Here is an 18,291-nt window from a genome sequence, read left to right as displayed (position 1 = left end):
GATCACTTTTCTGAGAGTGTGGGTCGCTGATGAACTTTTACCCAGAGTTATTTTTAGTCATCTTGATATGTTTAATATTGACTAAGTAAGGTCATGTCAAAGATTGAAATCAAACTTGACTACTTTCATTATTAGATAATGAGACTTTAGTCTGGATTTCACAGGCAGGGTCACAACGTATAAACATATTAAACCAAGGGTGCCCTATTTAATCTCGAACAAAGATTTTAAAAAATTATATATTTTCAAGATAAAACACGCATTTAAGATTTTTTTGCAGGATGAATGACTGCTTGCCTTAATTTTTTGATGTTCTTTTCACAGATTTTAATGAAGATCACAATGGGGTAGATTTCTCTTCTCAGCAGGTCTTTCACGCAGCTCAGATCAGCTTCCAATAGACAGTGCTTATTCTAAAATTTAAACACAACATTAACATAATTGAGATTTCTCCTAAAAGAAACAAACATGGAAATGGTTTATTATTATTAAGTAACATGTTTAAAGTGCATGAGAGTAATTTTTATTACAATTTCAACCTGCTTGTTGATGTTAATCCAGTGAGGCATCTCACAGGACACCTCTCAAATGTGTAAGATTTGCGATGGAAAATTAGACTCATAATTAAAAGAAAAACCACCATCTAGTTCAACCAACCACTTGATAAAACCCCAACAGTCAGACTCTATCCACATCCACCATTAGGCAACACCAGCTGTCTGTCTGTCTCCTACCCGCTGCTGCAAGTTCCCGTTTCAGTTATGCAACAGACTTTACTGAGCTCTTTTTCACCCTGTCAGACAAGGACAATTCTTACATTCGAATTCGCTTCCTGTCTACTGTATGCATAAAGAGGAGGATCCATTCTTAGTGGAGAGGATGGGAGTTGGTCTTTGTGAATTAGAGTTTGTATTGAGTACAACTGATAATACTCCTGCTCACCATGACGACAATGCTAGTCACTGACATTATATCTTTATATATACACTCACCTAAAGGATTATTAGGAACACCTGTTCTATTTCTCATTAATGCAATGGTGTGGGGGATGTTTTCTTGGCACACCCAATTGGCCCCCTTAGTGCCAATTGGGCATTGTTTAAATGCCACGGCCTACTGAGCATTGTTTCTGACCATGTCCATCCCTTTATGACCACCATGTACCCATCCTCTGATGGCTACTTCCAGCAGAATAATGCACCATTTTACAAAGCTTGAATAATTTCAAATTAGTTTCTTGAACATGACAATGAGTTCACTGTACTAAAATGGCCCCCACAGTCACCAGATCTCAACCCAATAGAGCATCTTTGGGATGTGGTGGAATGGGAGCTTCATGCCGTGGATGTGCATCCCACAAATCTCCATCAACTGCAAGATGCTATCCTATCAATATGGGCCAACATTTCTAAAGAATCCTTTCAGCACCTTGTTGAATCAATGCCACGTAGAATTAAGACAGTTCTGAATGTGAAAGGGGGTCAAACACAGTATTAGTATGGTGTTCCTAATAATCCTTTAGGTGAGTGTATATATATATATCTACAGATGAGAACCATAAGGACTTGAGATTTCTATATATATATATATATGTGTGTTGGTGAATGGCGTGGCTTGTCACCCTACCAGATAAAAACTGGTCTGAGGCAGCATGGAAACTCAAAATTTGGCTTACATCAGGAGAGCCAAGACTATACTGGGTCACCAATCTTTTTTAACTCATGGTCTGGGTTAACTTAAAGGCCACCTATTATGCCCAATTTTACAAGAGGTAATATAAATCTCAGGTGTGCCTAAACTGTGTCTGTGGAGTTTTAGCTGAAAATAACCCACATATCATTTATTGTAGCTTGTCAAAAATGTCCCTATTAGTGCAACAACATGCTAACAAACACATTTAGAAAAGCTTTTGGGTAAAATGAATTAGTGGGCGGGGTTTTGTTAGTGTGATAGGGTGATATGCCCCATTTTGAGATCATCCTATCGTCAGCCTGTGAGATCGCCGATGCACGACAGAATCGGAGGGTGGGGCACTAGTTTACTTATTTATTGATCCATTCATTTTTTACTCATTTATGACAAGTAACTTGATTGATGGACAAAAAAAGAAGCAAGGGCAACACTGTCATGAATGCAACCTTCCTTAAACTGATGCCATTAATCCGAGCGCGGAAAAGCCCATGTGCTCAAAAATGTACTACTTGCCAGGGAGTGGGAACAACACACTCGCTGGTTTTAACCCTCTGCGCTAACAACCTCTCTAGTACAAGAAAAATGTTAGATGTGGCGCATTCATATGTGGCATATTGCAAGCTCATGTGCGAGAAAAAGTCTGAATAATGCGCATTACAGAAGGAAACCATGCCACGTGCATTCAGGTCTGAACAAAAGTCCAAGACACGTGCTATAAGTCCAGGTGCGTGTGAAAAAAATCTCAAGCTCTCTCGAGCAAAGTGAAACCCACAAACCCTCTCATGCGAGGAAAAGCATGCAATGCGCATGTTAATGTGAAACTATGATGATGATAATAACTATTCCCAACTAACGTTATGAAAGCCTGCTATTGGCGATATGTGTGACAATCGTCTATAGCAGTAATTCTCAAAGTGTGGTCTGCGGACCACTAGTGGTCCGCCAAACCCCCCCAATGGTCCGCCAAAAGATGACCTAAACTAGGCAAGTGTTTATACAATCGTCACTTATTTAAGTAGATTTTTAATGCACTTGCAAAACTGTGATATCAGTTCTTGCCATTCTGTTTTAATAACGTAAAAATGGATCAGTGGCTAAACCAAAGAGGAGTCAAAAGAAAAGATCAAGCGTCAACTGAAAGCAGCTAAAATCCAAAGATCTATCAGTTTTGTAATGTACTAGTTTTTGTTTCATGTGTAAAATCCCTGTAATTTCAGTGATTTTGGACATGAAGGGGAACATTTTTTCTCAGCATTTTATTGTTACCATAGTTACAAGCATAGACTTCATACAGTATACCCACCACCTCAGTTTTAAACTAATGGCTCTTTGGAATGACATTAAGTGGGACCTAGGCTGTTATACTATGTTTAATTGCAGTTTTTTTTCATATGTGCAGTTTGTTGTTCATATTAAGCTGTAACTCATTTTACATTTACTTGTTCAAATGAAATAAAATTCATATAATAATTTCTTTTAATTTAAATTTAGCTTATCCTTCCTATTTGTTGTTTTTTGGTGGTGTGTTAGAGTGGGACTCTGTTAGGTGGTCCTTAGAAAAAAATTGGAAGATAAAGTGGTCCTTGGGCTGAAAAATTTTGAGAAACACTGGTCTATAGGCACAACCCTAGTGTGACATCACATTAACATGCGAATCAAAACAGCATGTTTAATGAGACTGCTCTGGTATAATAGGGAGTAAAAAAGGAGTGGCTAGATATTTTTCAATGTAGGGTGGTTGTGTTCACACACTGCCAACAAACATTTATGCCCGAACACTTTGTTAAAGTGGATTTTGCATAAATTGTGCCCTGTAATTCTGGATTACTAATGTTTGCACATAATTGTTTTATATCAAAAGTGTAAAATATTGCTTAATATTGCTTAAACCAGGATTAACAATAGTGAGAGGGCGGCCTTGCAAAGAAAGGGTTAAGCTCCTACCAAGAAAAAGCACTTCTGCATGAGGTCTGACACTTCTTGGCATAGCAGCAAATACATAAAAAACTGACAACCTTCTTGAGTAAGCAGAAGAAATGACAGCACTTAAAAGCAAAAACAAAATTTAGCCATTATTAAATTTTTTTTGAAAAGCACATTTATTACTGTACCTTGAAAGCCACCGCTTCAATGTTTTCTGGGGTGATGCATTCATACGTGGCTGCTTGTTTTTCTTTGGAATAAATGATGGGCTCTATCTTCTGTTTTATGAGGAATTCATCTTTTGTCAGAATGTCTGGAAAGAAGACAAATTAATAGTGCTTGAAACCAGGACTTTCAAGGAAAACAATGCTTACATCTACAGATGAGAACCATAAGGACTTGAGATTTCTTAAGCATTTTTAGTACTTGTGAGGACGAACTCCACTCGTTTTTAAAATAACTAAATTTTGTAACCAAAAGGACAAAGTATCAAAAATGATGTGTGATAATGTGGTGTAATAATTTCAGACTGCAAAATTCAGCTTAAACAAATTCAGAACACAGTAGGAACCAAACATTATGATAATCATATTGTATACAAACACAGTTCCTGAACCCAGCCCTGCACACATCCCATCCTAAATAAATCAAGTTTAATCTGTAACAACCGGATGGGACCAAAAAATCTTTATTAATGTATATTACATACAGTATATAGCCTGTGATTAAACAGAGACCGTTTGCATGTTCTCCCTGTGTCACTGTGGGTTTACTCCATGTACTTTCCTCCCACAGGCCAAAAACATGCACGTTAGGTGAATTGAAGATACCAAATGCCCCCCAACCTGTGTATGGATTAACCAGTTCTTGCCATAAATATAGCCTTAGATGCTGAAATGTCATGAAAGAAAGAAAAAGAGAACGAGTGGGTTGCCACCCGTGACATAATGACTGACCTCATGGAACAGAGATTAAAATAATGTTACCATGAAGTTGTATTATATATGCCGCCCATACTTAACAATGTCCACCCCCCATTGAGTTTTACCTGGTTTGCAGATGTTGAATTCCATAGCACCTCCAAGATTAAGGAACTTCTGGACGATGGTCTTGGCCAAGACGTTGGGCGTGAAGAAGACAGGCCTTTTGCGTTGACATTGGTGTGGGGTCACAAGACTGTACGGTATCAGGTTCAAGCTCTTATTTAATTCACTTTCGGGGTCAGAAGAGTCTGAAAGAACAGAACCATCTCATTGGTCAGCCGTTTAACACCAATGTATTTCGGCAATGGCAATGGTCATATGAAACACTAGTATGACATCCAACACAAAAATAGATGAGTGAAGAGCAGGGTGGACATTCTTACCCTCGGGCTTCAGCGTTTCAAAACCCGGTCTGGAAACCGATGATAGATTTCCTCCATTGACAATGCGGACACGCTCACTGCTGTTCATCCTTTTATACTTGTTATCTGCCCTGCTGACAAACTGACACCAGGGATCTCTATTAATCTCAGCAGGGCTCTTTTCTGTGCTACCTGCTCCAAAACCTCAGCACTGGGGCTGAGTGAAAAACTCAGGTGTTACCTGTAATATCTGACAGATGAAGATGCCGGCCCTGGACATCCGTGGACTAAACTTGGGGTCTGAAGATGGTGTGGGTTCCTCAGGCTGGAAAGTGTTCAGTTTTAACCGAAAGGAAAACAAATATTTATTACAAGGGAACATATGAAAATGTGTCTCAAATGTGGATCAATACAAGGATGTAGTCTGACATTTAAAATGAGGAATACTCTAAACAATTCGAGAGGAAGTCAAACCACATCTTTGTATTTTGATTTTCTCCCATTTGCTTTAATGACAGGCCTTTAAAGGAAAACACCACTGTTTTTCAATATTTTACTATGTTCTTACCTCAACTTAGACGAATTTATACATAACTATCTTTTTTGAATGTGTGCACTTTATCTTTGTACAGCGCGTCATGAATGTGTTAGCATTTAGCCTAGCCCCATTCATTCCTTAGGATCCAAACAGGGATGAATCTAGAAGCCACCAAACACTTCCATGTTTTCCCGATTTAAAGACTGTTATGCAGGGTTCACACCAGATGCGGTAGAGGCGGCAAGCCTGAGTGATTTACATGTTAAGTCAATGCAAAGACGTAAATAGGCATCCTGCGGCTGAGCGTTTCTGCGGGAAACGTGGCAGTTGATAAATCTGAACTTTGGTGGATTCCGCGCCGCGTTAACCAATCAGGACCTTGCTGTAGTAGTGACGTGATTACAGGAAGCGAGCGGAGTCTCAGAAGAGTCGCAGAAGCCCCTCCCATGACGTGAAATTCCATGTGAATGTCTTGAATGACTAGAATTTCATGTGTGGCTTTCCGCGAATGAAGCAGGTAAACTTAAAATGTTCAAGCGTCCAACTACGTGCGAATAGCGCATTTTTGCCGCCTCACCATTACATGAGTAGTTACATGAGTAAGTATGGTGTCACAAAATAAAACGTGCCGATTTTGAAAGGGGATAAAAAATGCGAACTATATGTTATGGTGGAAGAGCAATAAGTTTGCAGCACTTCGACCTCGGGAGCAGTAATATTGACAGATTATTAGGTTACACTTTATTTTAAGGCGTCACTGTTACATTGTAATTATATATTTAAGTACTTCTTAATAATCATCAACAACATGTACCTACTGTAGGGTTGGGGTTAGGATTAGGGTTTGGTTTAGGATTAGTTGCATGTAATTATGCATAATTAACTGTTATTACTATAATAATTACATGTAACACGTGTAACAAAGCCACCGTAAAATAAAGTGTAACCGATTATTTTTAGCGACAGGGGGAGTAGTACGAGTGACGATGTTACTGCATAAGTAACTAAGTGCTCTTTCATCATACAATATAGTTCTCATTTTTTAGCTGCTTAAAAAAATTGCCACGTTTTATTCAACCCAGTCTCACCCCATTTCGGTTTAGGGTTAGATTTACATAATGACATCCCTACCCAAACCTAACTATAACCCCAACGCCAGGTGACAACTGTTTCTAACCCCAACGCCAGGTGACAACTGTTTAATTTCGCGTACACTGTTTAATTTCGCGTACACGGTTTAATTTTGCGTAATCTAACCCTAAACCGACGCGAAATTGGTAAGAAAATAGGAGAAGAGAATGCAACGGACGTAATAGTATTGAAGTCCCCAGTTCGTCAAAAAATGACGCGAAAGGTATACCCTCCGCGTCACATATTGACGAATGGTCAAGTGTCGTCAAATATTGACGAAATGGGGTGAGACTGTGTTATTTTATTTTATGACACCATACTTACTCGTGTAACCACTCATGTAAGAGTTTTTAATTAGGGAAACCATGGAAGTGTTTGGTGGCTTCTAAATTCATCCCTGTTTGGATCCTAAGGAATGAGTGGGGCTAGGCTAAATGCTAACACATTCACGACACGCTGTACAAAGATTAAGTGCACACATTGTAAAAAGACAGACATGTATTAATTTGTCTAGGTTGAGGTAAGAACATAGTAAAATATTGAAATACGGTGGTGTTTTCCTTTAATGAAACATTGTTCATATATATATATATATATATATATATATATATATATATATATATATATATATATATATATATATATATATATATATATATATAAATTATATATATTAATTCAAATTGTAATACCTGACACATTTATTTTAAGGTTTATATGACTTAAGATTTTCGGACCCCACTGTATGCCCAACCATCAATGAATATTCTGTATTCACCAACCTGGATTTCCCTGAAACAACTATTATTATTTACTGTACATATACTAGTCGTAATAAAAATAGCCTGTTAAAAGGTCAAAGATAATGGAAAATATAGGTAGTTATACAAAGCTACATTGTGACTGTTTTGGCACATGACCAATTGACTAACATTATACAGTAAGTGGGCATAATGTAAAAATACTACACATGGCCCATTCAACTACTAATCTACGTGTCTTTTAGTTTTGACTCAGCTACAAATAGAGCCAAAAATGGGGAAGTTACTTAATTTAAGAAACTGACCCGAAGCCCCCGCAGAGTGTCGATTTCCTCTCGACCTCCACGACACATCACCTTTTGAATCTTCACCAAGAGAAGTTGCTGGGCTCTGCGGAGGATGAGACAGCAAAGTTTACTTACTGTAACATCACTCATTAAAGCTGACAGACATAAACACCCATACGCTCACCTACACACTAATAAATCTGTAATGGGTAACAGACGCGTCTGTTTTTCCTAAACCAAAGCGATGACTCTTTAACCCCATTCACACAGCACTTTGGTCCCAGAAGATTTCCAAAAAATTGGAAGAGTGGCTTATGTGTGAACACAAACACGTCCCATAAATGTTCTGGGATCGCTCCCTTAAAGAGGACCTAGTAACATTCACGGAAAGCATTCAAGACTCAAAAACAATGCCGTAAGGGTCATGCCGTAGTGAGGACACCCTTGACATCACAACCAGAAGTTACGGTTCAGCTCTTTGACACAGGGATTTAAACGTAGATCAACATTCACGCTGAAGCTGAGCTCATTCACCAGCATGACAGAACAGCGCATCACTTACTCATTATGATCTTATCATAAACTAAAATGCATGCGCGTGGTTTCTTGAGAGAGAAATCACAGATAACCAGCAGACGCTGTGGAAACAACCTACCAAGTCCAGGACTTTAATATTGTCATGTGTCTCTACAGGATTTTTTATGGTACGTTTGTAAATGCACGCACAGATTCCGGAATTAAACAAAAATCAAACAATCCCAGACAAATCCCAGACGCATTTTCTGTGTGAAAAGGGCTTATAATGATCTGTTTTCAGTGTCCTCACCTGGAGTAGCTTGGTATAGTGCCTCTCTCCAGGTCCTTGTTGGTGAAAGCATCTACACGAGCACATAGCCATTCACACTTGCCCTGGTGCATGGTATCCAACACATGGAGGACCTCATCACACCGTACGTTTAAAGAGCAGCTGTCCGACTGACTGGAGATGTTCAGATTGAGTCGTATGTAAAAGGAGTCTCCGGACACCACCGCTCCATCTTCAATATCCTTCAGCAGCCGTCTGTAGCCTGGAAATGAGAAAACGGGGTCAAAACAATGACCATTTGCTGCTTACTTAAGTATAGTTTTTTTTTTACATCGAACGCACATAAAATGCATCTGCTGGGCTAAATACTACATTCTACAATACTACATTTGCGACCTAATCTTACATTGCATGCTGTGTTTTAAAAAATCTGGCGGTGCGCATACAGTACATGCACAATTGCATGTACACGGACCCTCGCATATGCGTAAAATATGCGTTTATGTAGTATAGTACTGCATGCAGTTCAGCTGAGTGATATCTTTGACAGAAAAGACCTTCAGGCCTGGAGATTAGACTCAAAGCATTGTTTCACACCAAACAGAGGAGCACCACATTGTTTCAAACACAGCCAAAGGCTTCGAGACCAAAGCTCAGTTGTTTACAGTCTGTATATGTAAGTTTTGAAAGCTTTACCTTGAACACTTGAAAGAATTTTGGACTCACCATCACAGTTGCACTTGTAATGGAGATGTACCTCTCCGGTACACCTCTGCAGGGTCCAGTGAGCTTCCTCTTTGGTGCATGTGTCCAAAGCCACATTCTGGGATTCTCCGTGGACACTGCCTTCCAGCTTAAGGAAAATAAAACCAAAGTGTAAATACTTGAGCCTTTTCTGGTTATTCCCCATCAGATCAATTTTTTTAATCTGATCTTTTATCCCTCCGAGTCATCCCAAAAAATGTGTAGGTGTGAACAAATGGCAGAAACAATGCCTTAAGGGGCGTGCGTGTCGTAGTGAGGACGCATGTGTCATCACAAGTTATCTTTCAGCTAGTGGTGGGCGATAAATCGCATGCGATTCTCATGCATATCTCATCATCAGTAAAGCCGGTTTCATGATAAGTAGTAAATCACCATTACATGCTTTCAGATGGAGCGGCATTTACTAAAGAGGGTCGCATTTCAGAAGTTTGGCAAAATCGCATACATTATCGGAGGCGATTTGTCCACAATTATGAAAGCGATTTTGCCTGGCTTCTCTGTGAAATATGGCTCTGTTTAGTAAATGCTGCTCCATTTGAAAGCAGGTGATGGCGATTTACTACTAATCATGAAACCAGCTTTCCTGACACATGAGAATCGCAGGTGATTTATCGCCCACCCCTACTTTCAGGTCTTTGACATCATGGGGGTTTCAAATACAGATTAACATTCACAACGAGAAATGTGTGCAAACTGGAATAATGCAGAGGTCAGGCAACTCTTCACTATTTGTGCTGAAACAGATCAATCGCCATCGCGCGTCATGCGCAGTATGGTGGTCCTTATAATGGGTAATTTTTTTTTTTTAAATGTTCAACTCTCACCCCCTAAATCTGTTAGGATATCAATAAAAACACACTATGCAAAATTTTGCATGTATTAAACTTCAAAGGTCTTGAGCAACCTCTAAATATTAATTCATTATCGAAAAAATGGTGCCCATTTATTTATTTATTTAAACATATTGGTGGGGTGAGAGCATAAACTTAAAAAAGTTGAAAAATAAGGACAACCCTTATACACATTCATTTTCAGATCACAAAATAAATGCATGTGCCTGGTTTCTCCCGAGAGAAAGCAAACTTCCACCTTTTTTCATGTATTTTCCGTAATCAGTGTGAGAAAAGGGTTAAAATATACGGATAGGCTGTACACATGAAGACGCAAGGGTGTCGGTTTGCAGTTTTATCCACTCAGGCTCCCAAAATGCTGGATCCATCTGGACGAAACGCAAATTCAATAAAAAAAAATTACGTATACAGTTAAATGCGGCTCCGTGCGGACAGGCTTAGATTGTGAAACACATACAGGATACAGTCTCACCATTAAGAGATGGTGGCCAACCTTAACCCCGGCCCGATCTGCATTAGAGCCAGGCTGGACAGAGGCCACAAAGATGCCACTCTCGTTTCCACCAATCAGACTAATTTCTGACAGAAGGTTTTCTCCTGAGAGAGAAAGGCTTTTCGCAGGCCGCATTGAGCTGAGTATAGGACCTGAAGTCAATGAAGGACGAAACGGTCTGGAGAAAGAAAATAGACTCAGTAACAGATCAAAGAGGACTGATAAAATTCATCTACAATATTGTACAGTGGGGATGAAATGACAATTGTTGGGTAGATGAAAGAAAGTTATCAATATGAAAAATGAATCACTGAACTATTATGAATAACACTATTTGGATGAACTAAAGGAAAACAGATATTCATACAAAGCTATCAGATAATCTGACTTTTAAAAAAACTTCCGCCTTCTGCAAATCATTCAGACTACTTTGATGGTCCTGTTTTGTTTTTTTTTTAAATAATTTTTGGTGCTGAACAGATGTGTTTTATGTATAGACAATCATTATTTTGTGTTTCGCAGAATACAGCAGCAAACATCAACACATTTTCATGCTGATTGCGTTCAATAACATACTGTATAACAAACCTTTCCAAAGAGAACTTCCTGAAGATTTTACGGACTTGCTCCAGATCATAGCAGTCCATTGTATCAGACTGGTAGGATGATGAAGATGAGTGGATGGATGAAGGCGCGTAGGAGGACATGTCAAGGTCATGGTCATCTACAGCAGAGATGTGTTTCATGAAGACATGACAATTATGCGTATGAATCAGATGTCGAAGTTGGTAATGTAAGCAATTTGTGTTTTTTCATACCCATATCTGCATTGTCTCCACTGTCAGTGTCTGCTGTGTCTGAAAGAGGAACACTAAAAAAAGGAAACAGGACATTACATTTTAGCCCCAGCAGCCTACAGTCATTTAACTACTTCTTTTTTACAGTAACACTAACCGTAGTATTATGTGTTTTTTTGTCAGAAATGTTACATATATTAAAATATGGTATTGTGTTGAAAGCTATGTGATTTAATATACATTTAAATAACCAGAATAGAACAACAAATGACACATCCTCACTCTATCTCTGCCATACATACACACTAAACAGGATTTATAACTGCACCCACAACTACATACACCTATAACACCAAGACAACATAACACAACAGAAAACAGTAACATTTATCTACTGTAACTGTGGCAATGATCAATCATTATATTTCTTTATCACAACTTGTTTTCCATGTACATTATGCAAAGCATGTTTTTTCATTACCACTTGAATTGGGAGTTTGGATTCTCCTTGATCCTTCTTACAATAGATTGATGGTCCGGAGGCTCAGGTGCAGTGGACAATATGCTATCATTACGGCAACGCAACTAAGGAGACAAAAGCATAAACAAAACATTTAGTTTTAAATGAAAGCTACCCTTTAAGTGAACAAGAAAGATCAAAAGAATCAGAATCACACACATTTTTATTGCAGATATCCGATATAGGATAACTGAGCGTGCTATTGACCGGACTAAGGTTGCCACCGATCACAGGTTCTGATGAATCTCCATTGGTCACAGGCGTGGCTATTAATAAGAAACAAAACACAAGGAAACAGAAGCAGTTGAAGGCAGATCGTTGCATGTTATATGCCAACAAAAAGCTATTTCTAAGCAAACCCATTAAGGCAAAATTTGGAAAATGTTTAAAAAACCTGCATGTAATATGCATAACATTTGCAGTAAAAAGGTCTTAAAAAGCTCTTACCGTGAAACGGCAGCGTTTTTGGTGCGGTAATTGGAGATTTTGTCTAATGAATGAGAATAATTATGGCACACGTGAAATGGAGAAATAAAAAACATACACCAAGAACAAAGGTTTTAAATTTCAGCTCACTCTTTTGATGTTATATCTGCGTGTGAACTTATGCTCTTGATCTTCTACAGGATCTTCTCCAGAATCCTCTGAAGGTCCTCCTGTATTTGGGTCAGGTTGGCCAAAGCGCTCAGCTATGATTTGTGGGGTAAGGTCTCTTGGCAAACTCTGAAGGAGAATATCATGAAACATATTTTTAGGAAAACTGAGGGTCCGGTTTACAAAACTGTTGGGCCACTTTGGCACTTAGCGTTTTAGGTTTGAACAAATTGGCATCTTATCCAATTACTATTCATAAAACCTTCAAAGGGACATTCCACTTTTTTTGAGAATATGCTCATTTCCCATAGAGTTAAACATTTGATTTTTACTGTTTTGGAATCCATTTAGCCGATCTCCGGGTCTGGCACTACAACTTTTAGCATAGCTTAGCATAATCCATTGAATCTGATTAGACCATTAACATCACACTCAAAAATAACCAAAGAGTTTCAATATTTTTCCCCTTTTTTAACACTAGACTCTTCTGTAGTTAAACCGTGTACTAAGACAAACAGAAAATTAAAAGTTGCGATTTTCCAGGCAGATATGGCTAGGAACTATACTCTCATTCTGGCGTAATAATCAAGTGCTTTGCAGCTGTAACATGGCTGCAGGAGGCGCAATAATATTACATACTGCACGAAAATTGTCCCCTGCTATTGAAAGTTACTAAGGGGACTATTTTCGGCTGCAACGTAATATCATTGCGAAAAATAACGAAACTCTTTGGTTTTTTTATCACAGTGCTAAATGGTCTAATCAGATTCAATGGATTTTGCTAAGCTTTGCTAAAGTGGTACAGCCAGATCCAAAGATCGTCTCATAACGGTAAAAAACAAATATTTAACTCTAGAGTAGCTGGAAAATGCACATTTTTTTTAAAAAAGTGGATTGTCCCTTTAACCTGGTGGATGTTGAAATTACGAAAATAAAAAATGCTTATTATAGACAGTGACTTTCCCACAAAAATGCTTTTTGCCTGGTACATTTAAAATGAATTGTTACATCAGTGATTAAATCAGATGTTTCAACCCAATACATGTTTCTCACCTGATCCAAGCCATTGTCCTTGGACATACGTCTTAGTTTGCACTCCAAGTTGACTATCTTGGCTTCTTTTCGTACAATCTCAATTTGAAGCTCGTCGCTCTTTTCCTCCAACTCCCGTATTTGCTTGCGATATTTATCTTTATCGATCAGACACTGAGACGCGAGGTGCTGAGCATCATCTCTTGACTTGAAAGCCTGGGTGGTACACAGAGCAGAGGACTGCATCAGCAACCTATTTATTTAACAAGAAGTAAACGGATCTAACGACCAAAACATCATCGACCAACCTGGTCTCGTTCACGTTCCACCTCTTCAAGCTGCACCATGATGGTATTCATGCGGTTCTTGTACATTTCACAGTCCTTCACCAAAGTGGAGCACTTGAGTTCGAGGTCCTCCTTTTCTTCCAGGTACTGTACATTAGATTAAACATTTCTTTAAATAAACGCATCTTGTTTCAAGATCGGAATACTGAGAAAAGTGTCACTATTCAATACTGTATCGCTAGACCTTGAGGGTCTGAGTCTTACCCTGTTGAACAGTTGAAAAGGTTTTCTCTTAGCACATTACTAATAGCCTCCTATCAGCCAATCATTTCATACTCAGCAGTTTGCGACTGTTTTTCACCGATACAATCTCCAATTACCGCGAAAATGCTTTGCTATGGCATAAATTAGCATTTTACATGTAGCCATAAACTCATAGGGATTATCTTAATCCAGGACTAGGCTTTAGTCTAATCAGGAAATATAACAAACATGCCTTTCTAAAACATTACTTGTGTGCATTTTAAGGCAAAACAAAGGGAACTGATGTATTTTAAGATATGTCAGTGCAAGTTGTTTTCAGTTTGGATGGATCTTACATTTATTTTAGCCTAGGACTAGTCTAAACCACCCCATTATGTTTAAAGCTAATCTTATCTAGTTAAAGGGATAATTTAACCAAAAATGAAAATTGTGTCATTATTTACTAACCTTCATGTTGTTATAAACTTGTATGAGTTTCTTTCTTCCGTTGAACACAAAAGATGTTTTGATCAAAGATGGTAAACACATAGTTGACTTCCACTGTGTTTGTTTTACTCAGTGAATACAGTCAACTGTGTGGTTAGCATCATTTATCAAAAGATCTTCTTTTGTGTTCAACAGAATAAAGAAACTCATACAGGTTTTAAACAACATGAGGGTGAGTAAATAACAAATATTAACGCCTGCTGCATGTTTAATTCAAGAAGTGAAACCTTTAAGAGGGCTATGATAAGACAACACTGCTGACCCCTCCTCTTCCTGTCTTCCCCTGAATTCTGACACATTCACACAGCGCTGCACATGCACTGCTATTTCGAGATGCAACACATTGCAAAAGGGATCATTCAGAGCAGCCAGTCCTCATCAGCCTCTGTCACGCCTCGTTCATGACAAGAGAAAACCTTTCCCTACACTTCATTATTTCTAGCTGTCAACCAAAAACTGTCAAAATAAGCACAATGACCTATAAGTCGAATGTCATATTGCATTTAGCATGAGTTTATTTGAAAATTTAAGAGCAATCTGACCTTAAAAGGGAGACTGGCCTACAGATCGAAGCTCTGTTAAAGAACCCAGCGAGCTGCCTTTGTAGACATACAGGTTTGAAATTTACTGCCGTAATAAAAGATATAATGCCGGTCTTCACCTTGTCCCTCAGCTCCTCGGCCTGTCGAACCTCCTCATGCAGATTATACAGTCTGTTAACTAGCTCCTGCCGATCCTCCAGAGCCTCCTGTCTGTCATGCTCCAGGATATCCAAGATGGCCTTGTCCGAATCAGGTAGAGGCCCCGGCTAAGCGTGAAAGAAACAACACAAGCATTTATGTCTTTGATTTTCAAAGATGCCCTACAGCCATTTGCTTTTTGCTGTCAGTTGGGATGATATGAGGTCTTCACCTGTATGATAGATTGTAACTCCTGGACTTTGATCTTCAGAACTTCGTTCTCTCGCTCCAGCTCGAATATCTGCTCTTTCCGAGGTCGGCTCTCGATGTCGCTCTTCAATTTCAGAGACTGTCTTCTCTCCATTTTAAATTCTTCCTCAACCTTGTTGAGTTTGTGTTTTAGCTGGTCAATCTGGAGACGACAAGCAACATTTGTATTCCACATTCCAGTGTAAATATGATTGATCAATGAAGACCGAGACCTATGACATCATCATGCAAGACTTATGAACTACACCAATGTTCTTCAACCGGGGTCCTCGAGGACCCCCATCCAGAATGTTTAAGAAGTCTCCTTAATTAACACACCTGATTTAACTCATCAGCTTGTTAGGGAGACATTCTGGAAGGACGCTGATTCAGGTGTTTCAAATAAGGATACATCTAAAACTTTCTGGAATGGGGTCCTCGTGGACCAGGGTTGAAGAACACTGAAATCAAGATACAAATAGGAGGGTCCTCTGACCTCTAGTTGCAAGTCTCGGCTCCTCATAACAGCCATGTTCTTCTCCTCGCTGAGCTGGGCATATCGCATGGCCAGCTGATAGTTGTCGTCTTTCACCTTGATGAGTTCATCGTTGTAATTATTGCGCTCTTCTTTCATCTTATTGTAACGCTCCTGGAAGGTAAGCAGCTCTTGGTTAGCCAGCCTTAGCTTCTTATGCTCGTCCTCTAGCGTGCGACATTTGGTCATGACGTCCATCCGCTGCACGTCTTTAGCCTTCGATTGATTCTGCAACTTTATGACTTCATTCATTAAAAACTGGATGAGCCCCTCTTGGCCCTCTTCAACTGCAGGTGAAGAATTAAAGAAGTCAGTGCACAATACTGCACAAAAAGTTACTAGAAATGCTCTACCATAGTTATCATGTAAGTATAAACATTTTTTAGTATTATGGTATATATCAATGTACCATTAAAGTACAGCCACAGTGTTTTTATAAGGTGTTGCACAAATCGAAAAAGGAAATTTATGGCAAGTGCCCATCCCAGAGGGGAAGCAGCTGGCAGAAAGCAACAAACATTTTAAAGCCGTGGTCGTAGGTCATTTATATGGGTGGCATTTTAATTTAAAAGTGGCTTACCGACTATAGTTGAACATCTGCGGGTAGGTTCCTTCCCCGTGACAAGTTTATAGAGGTCAGGGTAGTACAGTTCCAGACTCTCTAAAAACACCACATATCCTCGTTCTCCTTTCGTGTGCAGGATGTCCAACAATCGACCTGAAACAAAGCAAAAAAACGGTGATGGTGACGGTGTTACTTTATTTTATGTATTTGTTTAATACCTCTAAAACATGTCTAAAGGGGCATTGTAGGACTATGACCATTTCACATTCTGCACCCAGTTAATTTAGGCATTACCACATGATGTGAACCGAAAAAGAAAACATTTTTTATAGCGTGTAGTATTGCTGTACTATATAGATTTGTCGTTGATAAAGCTGTGCATTATGTTTCAACTCATTAGAAACAGTCATATCACAAAAAGTACTTGAAAAATCCTCTTTATTATGTACCAGACTGCCAGTCCCAGGCATAAAAGAAAATCATTAGGGGGCTGTGGAAATCCCAGCCGTGGTAAACAAGCTTTCTGATGTGTTGCTTTGTGACAAACAAACAGTGCAGAGTTTAGTAAGCTGCCTAGGCGAAATCCTTGTCATCCATTCTGCCTGTGGCCATTGAGAAGTTGAAAAATGACATGGAGGTCCAGGAAGGAGTCGTTGGAAAAGAAAAACTACAGTGGTGGCTCACAGGATTAAAAGCATCCATTCATCATCATATTACGCTACTGGAAAAACAAAGTGAACGATGGGACGGCCGTGTTACTGATTGATGATGTGATTTGCATGTAAATGTTTTCAGCATTGAATTTGCATTTTCATATTCCACCATGTTTAGTAGTTTTGTCACCCGCACATATGAATTTTGATGCCCACGCAATCCATAATGACTATATGTGGTAAATCACAAAAAGATTACTTTAGATAGATTTTCACATTTTTTGGTTGGACGAACAGAACGTCATGTCAACAAACTCATGGCATGAGTCAAGCAAGTGACCTGGATAGACAAAAACTATATTCTGATAGCTCCACACACCACAGTATGTAAAAACACACATACATACCTGCACGGCTGACTTTGGATTCCAGCAGGCGAGAGTTGAGTACCTCATCTTCGTCCTGCTCATCGATGACCTTGCATTGGCGCAGGTATGAGGTCAGCTTGTTGGGATTGATAAAACGGCACAAGATGCACCGGTTCTTCTCTGCGAATTCCCACATTGCCTCCCCAAAGTCCAGTCCAGTCATCGAGCCTCCGTTTTCCATACCTGCAGAGGCCTCTGAGAAGAGAAGAGAAAGATTCAAAAGTTCCAGATGCTATTTCAACACTTATCACACCCACAACATCATCAACACATTAAATGAAAAAAACTTGCAAAGGCTATGTATACTCATTCAACTGTGAAAACACCACTTTTAACCATTTAATTAGCCTCTGTCTGCAGTAGGTTATACTGTACACAATATATATATATATATATATATATATATATATATATATATATATATATATATATATATACACACTACACATCAGCAATGTTCATTACAGTATATTTATTAATACATATTTAGGCAATATGCATGTAATATGTTATCAATGACAATTTTGAATGCATAGGCCTATTTTTTATTATTATTATGATTAACAATAGGAAATTACATGTGAATAATGCAGCTTTTAATGCCCACTAA

The 18,291-nt window shown here is 38.9% G+C and overlaps 1 protein-coding gene across 1 annotated transcript in view; it reads right to left on the bottom strand.

Moving 5' to 3' along the window:
- card11 (caspase recruitment domain family, member 11) overlaps window positions 1–18,291 on the bottom strand; it is a 33,116-nt gene that overhangs the window by 3,541 nt on the left and 11,284 nt on the right. Inside the window, exons 2-23 of the mRNA XM_065261698.1 lie at window positions 17,661–17,876; window positions 16,616–16,753; window positions 15,997–16,322; window positions 15,484–15,663; window positions 15,233–15,379; window positions 13,843–13,968; window positions 13,556–13,750; window positions 12,485–12,631; window positions 12,356–12,398; window positions 12,068–12,174; window positions 11,870–11,973; window positions 11,410–11,462; window positions 11,180–11,315; window positions 10,571–10,769; window positions 9,209–9,335; window positions 8,504–8,744; window positions 7,696–7,780; window positions 5,202–5,285; window positions 4,982–5,102; window positions 4,664–4,846; window positions 3,804–3,928; window positions 298–413 (exon numbers count right to left, since the gene is read on the bottom strand). Of these exons, the coding sequence (XP_065117770.1) occupies window positions 298–413; window positions 3,804–3,928; window positions 4,664–4,846; window positions 4,982–5,102; window positions 5,202–5,285; window positions 7,696–7,780; window positions 8,504–8,744; window positions 9,209–9,335; window positions 10,571–10,769; window positions 11,180–11,315; window positions 11,410–11,462; window positions 11,870–11,973; window positions 12,068–12,174; window positions 12,356–12,398; window positions 12,485–12,631; window positions 13,556–13,750; window positions 13,843–13,968; window positions 15,233–15,379; window positions 15,484–15,663; window positions 15,997–16,322; window positions 16,616–16,753; window positions 17,661–17,862 (3,185 nt within the window). The 5' untranslated portion in view covers window positions 17,863–17,876. The remainder of the gene's footprint in view (window positions 1–297; window positions 414–3,803; window positions 3,929–4,663; window positions 4,847–4,981; window positions 5,103–5,201; window positions 5,286–7,695; window positions 7,781–8,503; window positions 8,745–9,208; window positions 9,336–10,570; window positions 10,770–11,179; window positions 11,316–11,409; window positions 11,463–11,869; window positions 11,974–12,067; window positions 12,175–12,355; window positions 12,399–12,484; window positions 12,632–13,555; window positions 13,751–13,842; window positions 13,969–15,232; window positions 15,380–15,483; window positions 15,664–15,996; window positions 16,323–16,615; window positions 16,754–17,660; window positions 17,877–18,291) is intronic.

Source organism: Paramisgurnus dabryanus, chromosome 3, assembly GCF_030506205.2.
Source record: "Paramisgurnus dabryanus chromosome 3, PD_genome_1.1, whole genome shotgun sequence".
NCBI lineage: Eukaryota > Metazoa > Chordata > Actinopteri > Cypriniformes > Cobitidae > Paramisgurnus > Paramisgurnus dabryanus.
Note: the sequence above shows the minus strand (reverse complement) of the source record. Positions and strands in the feature narration are given on the sequence as shown.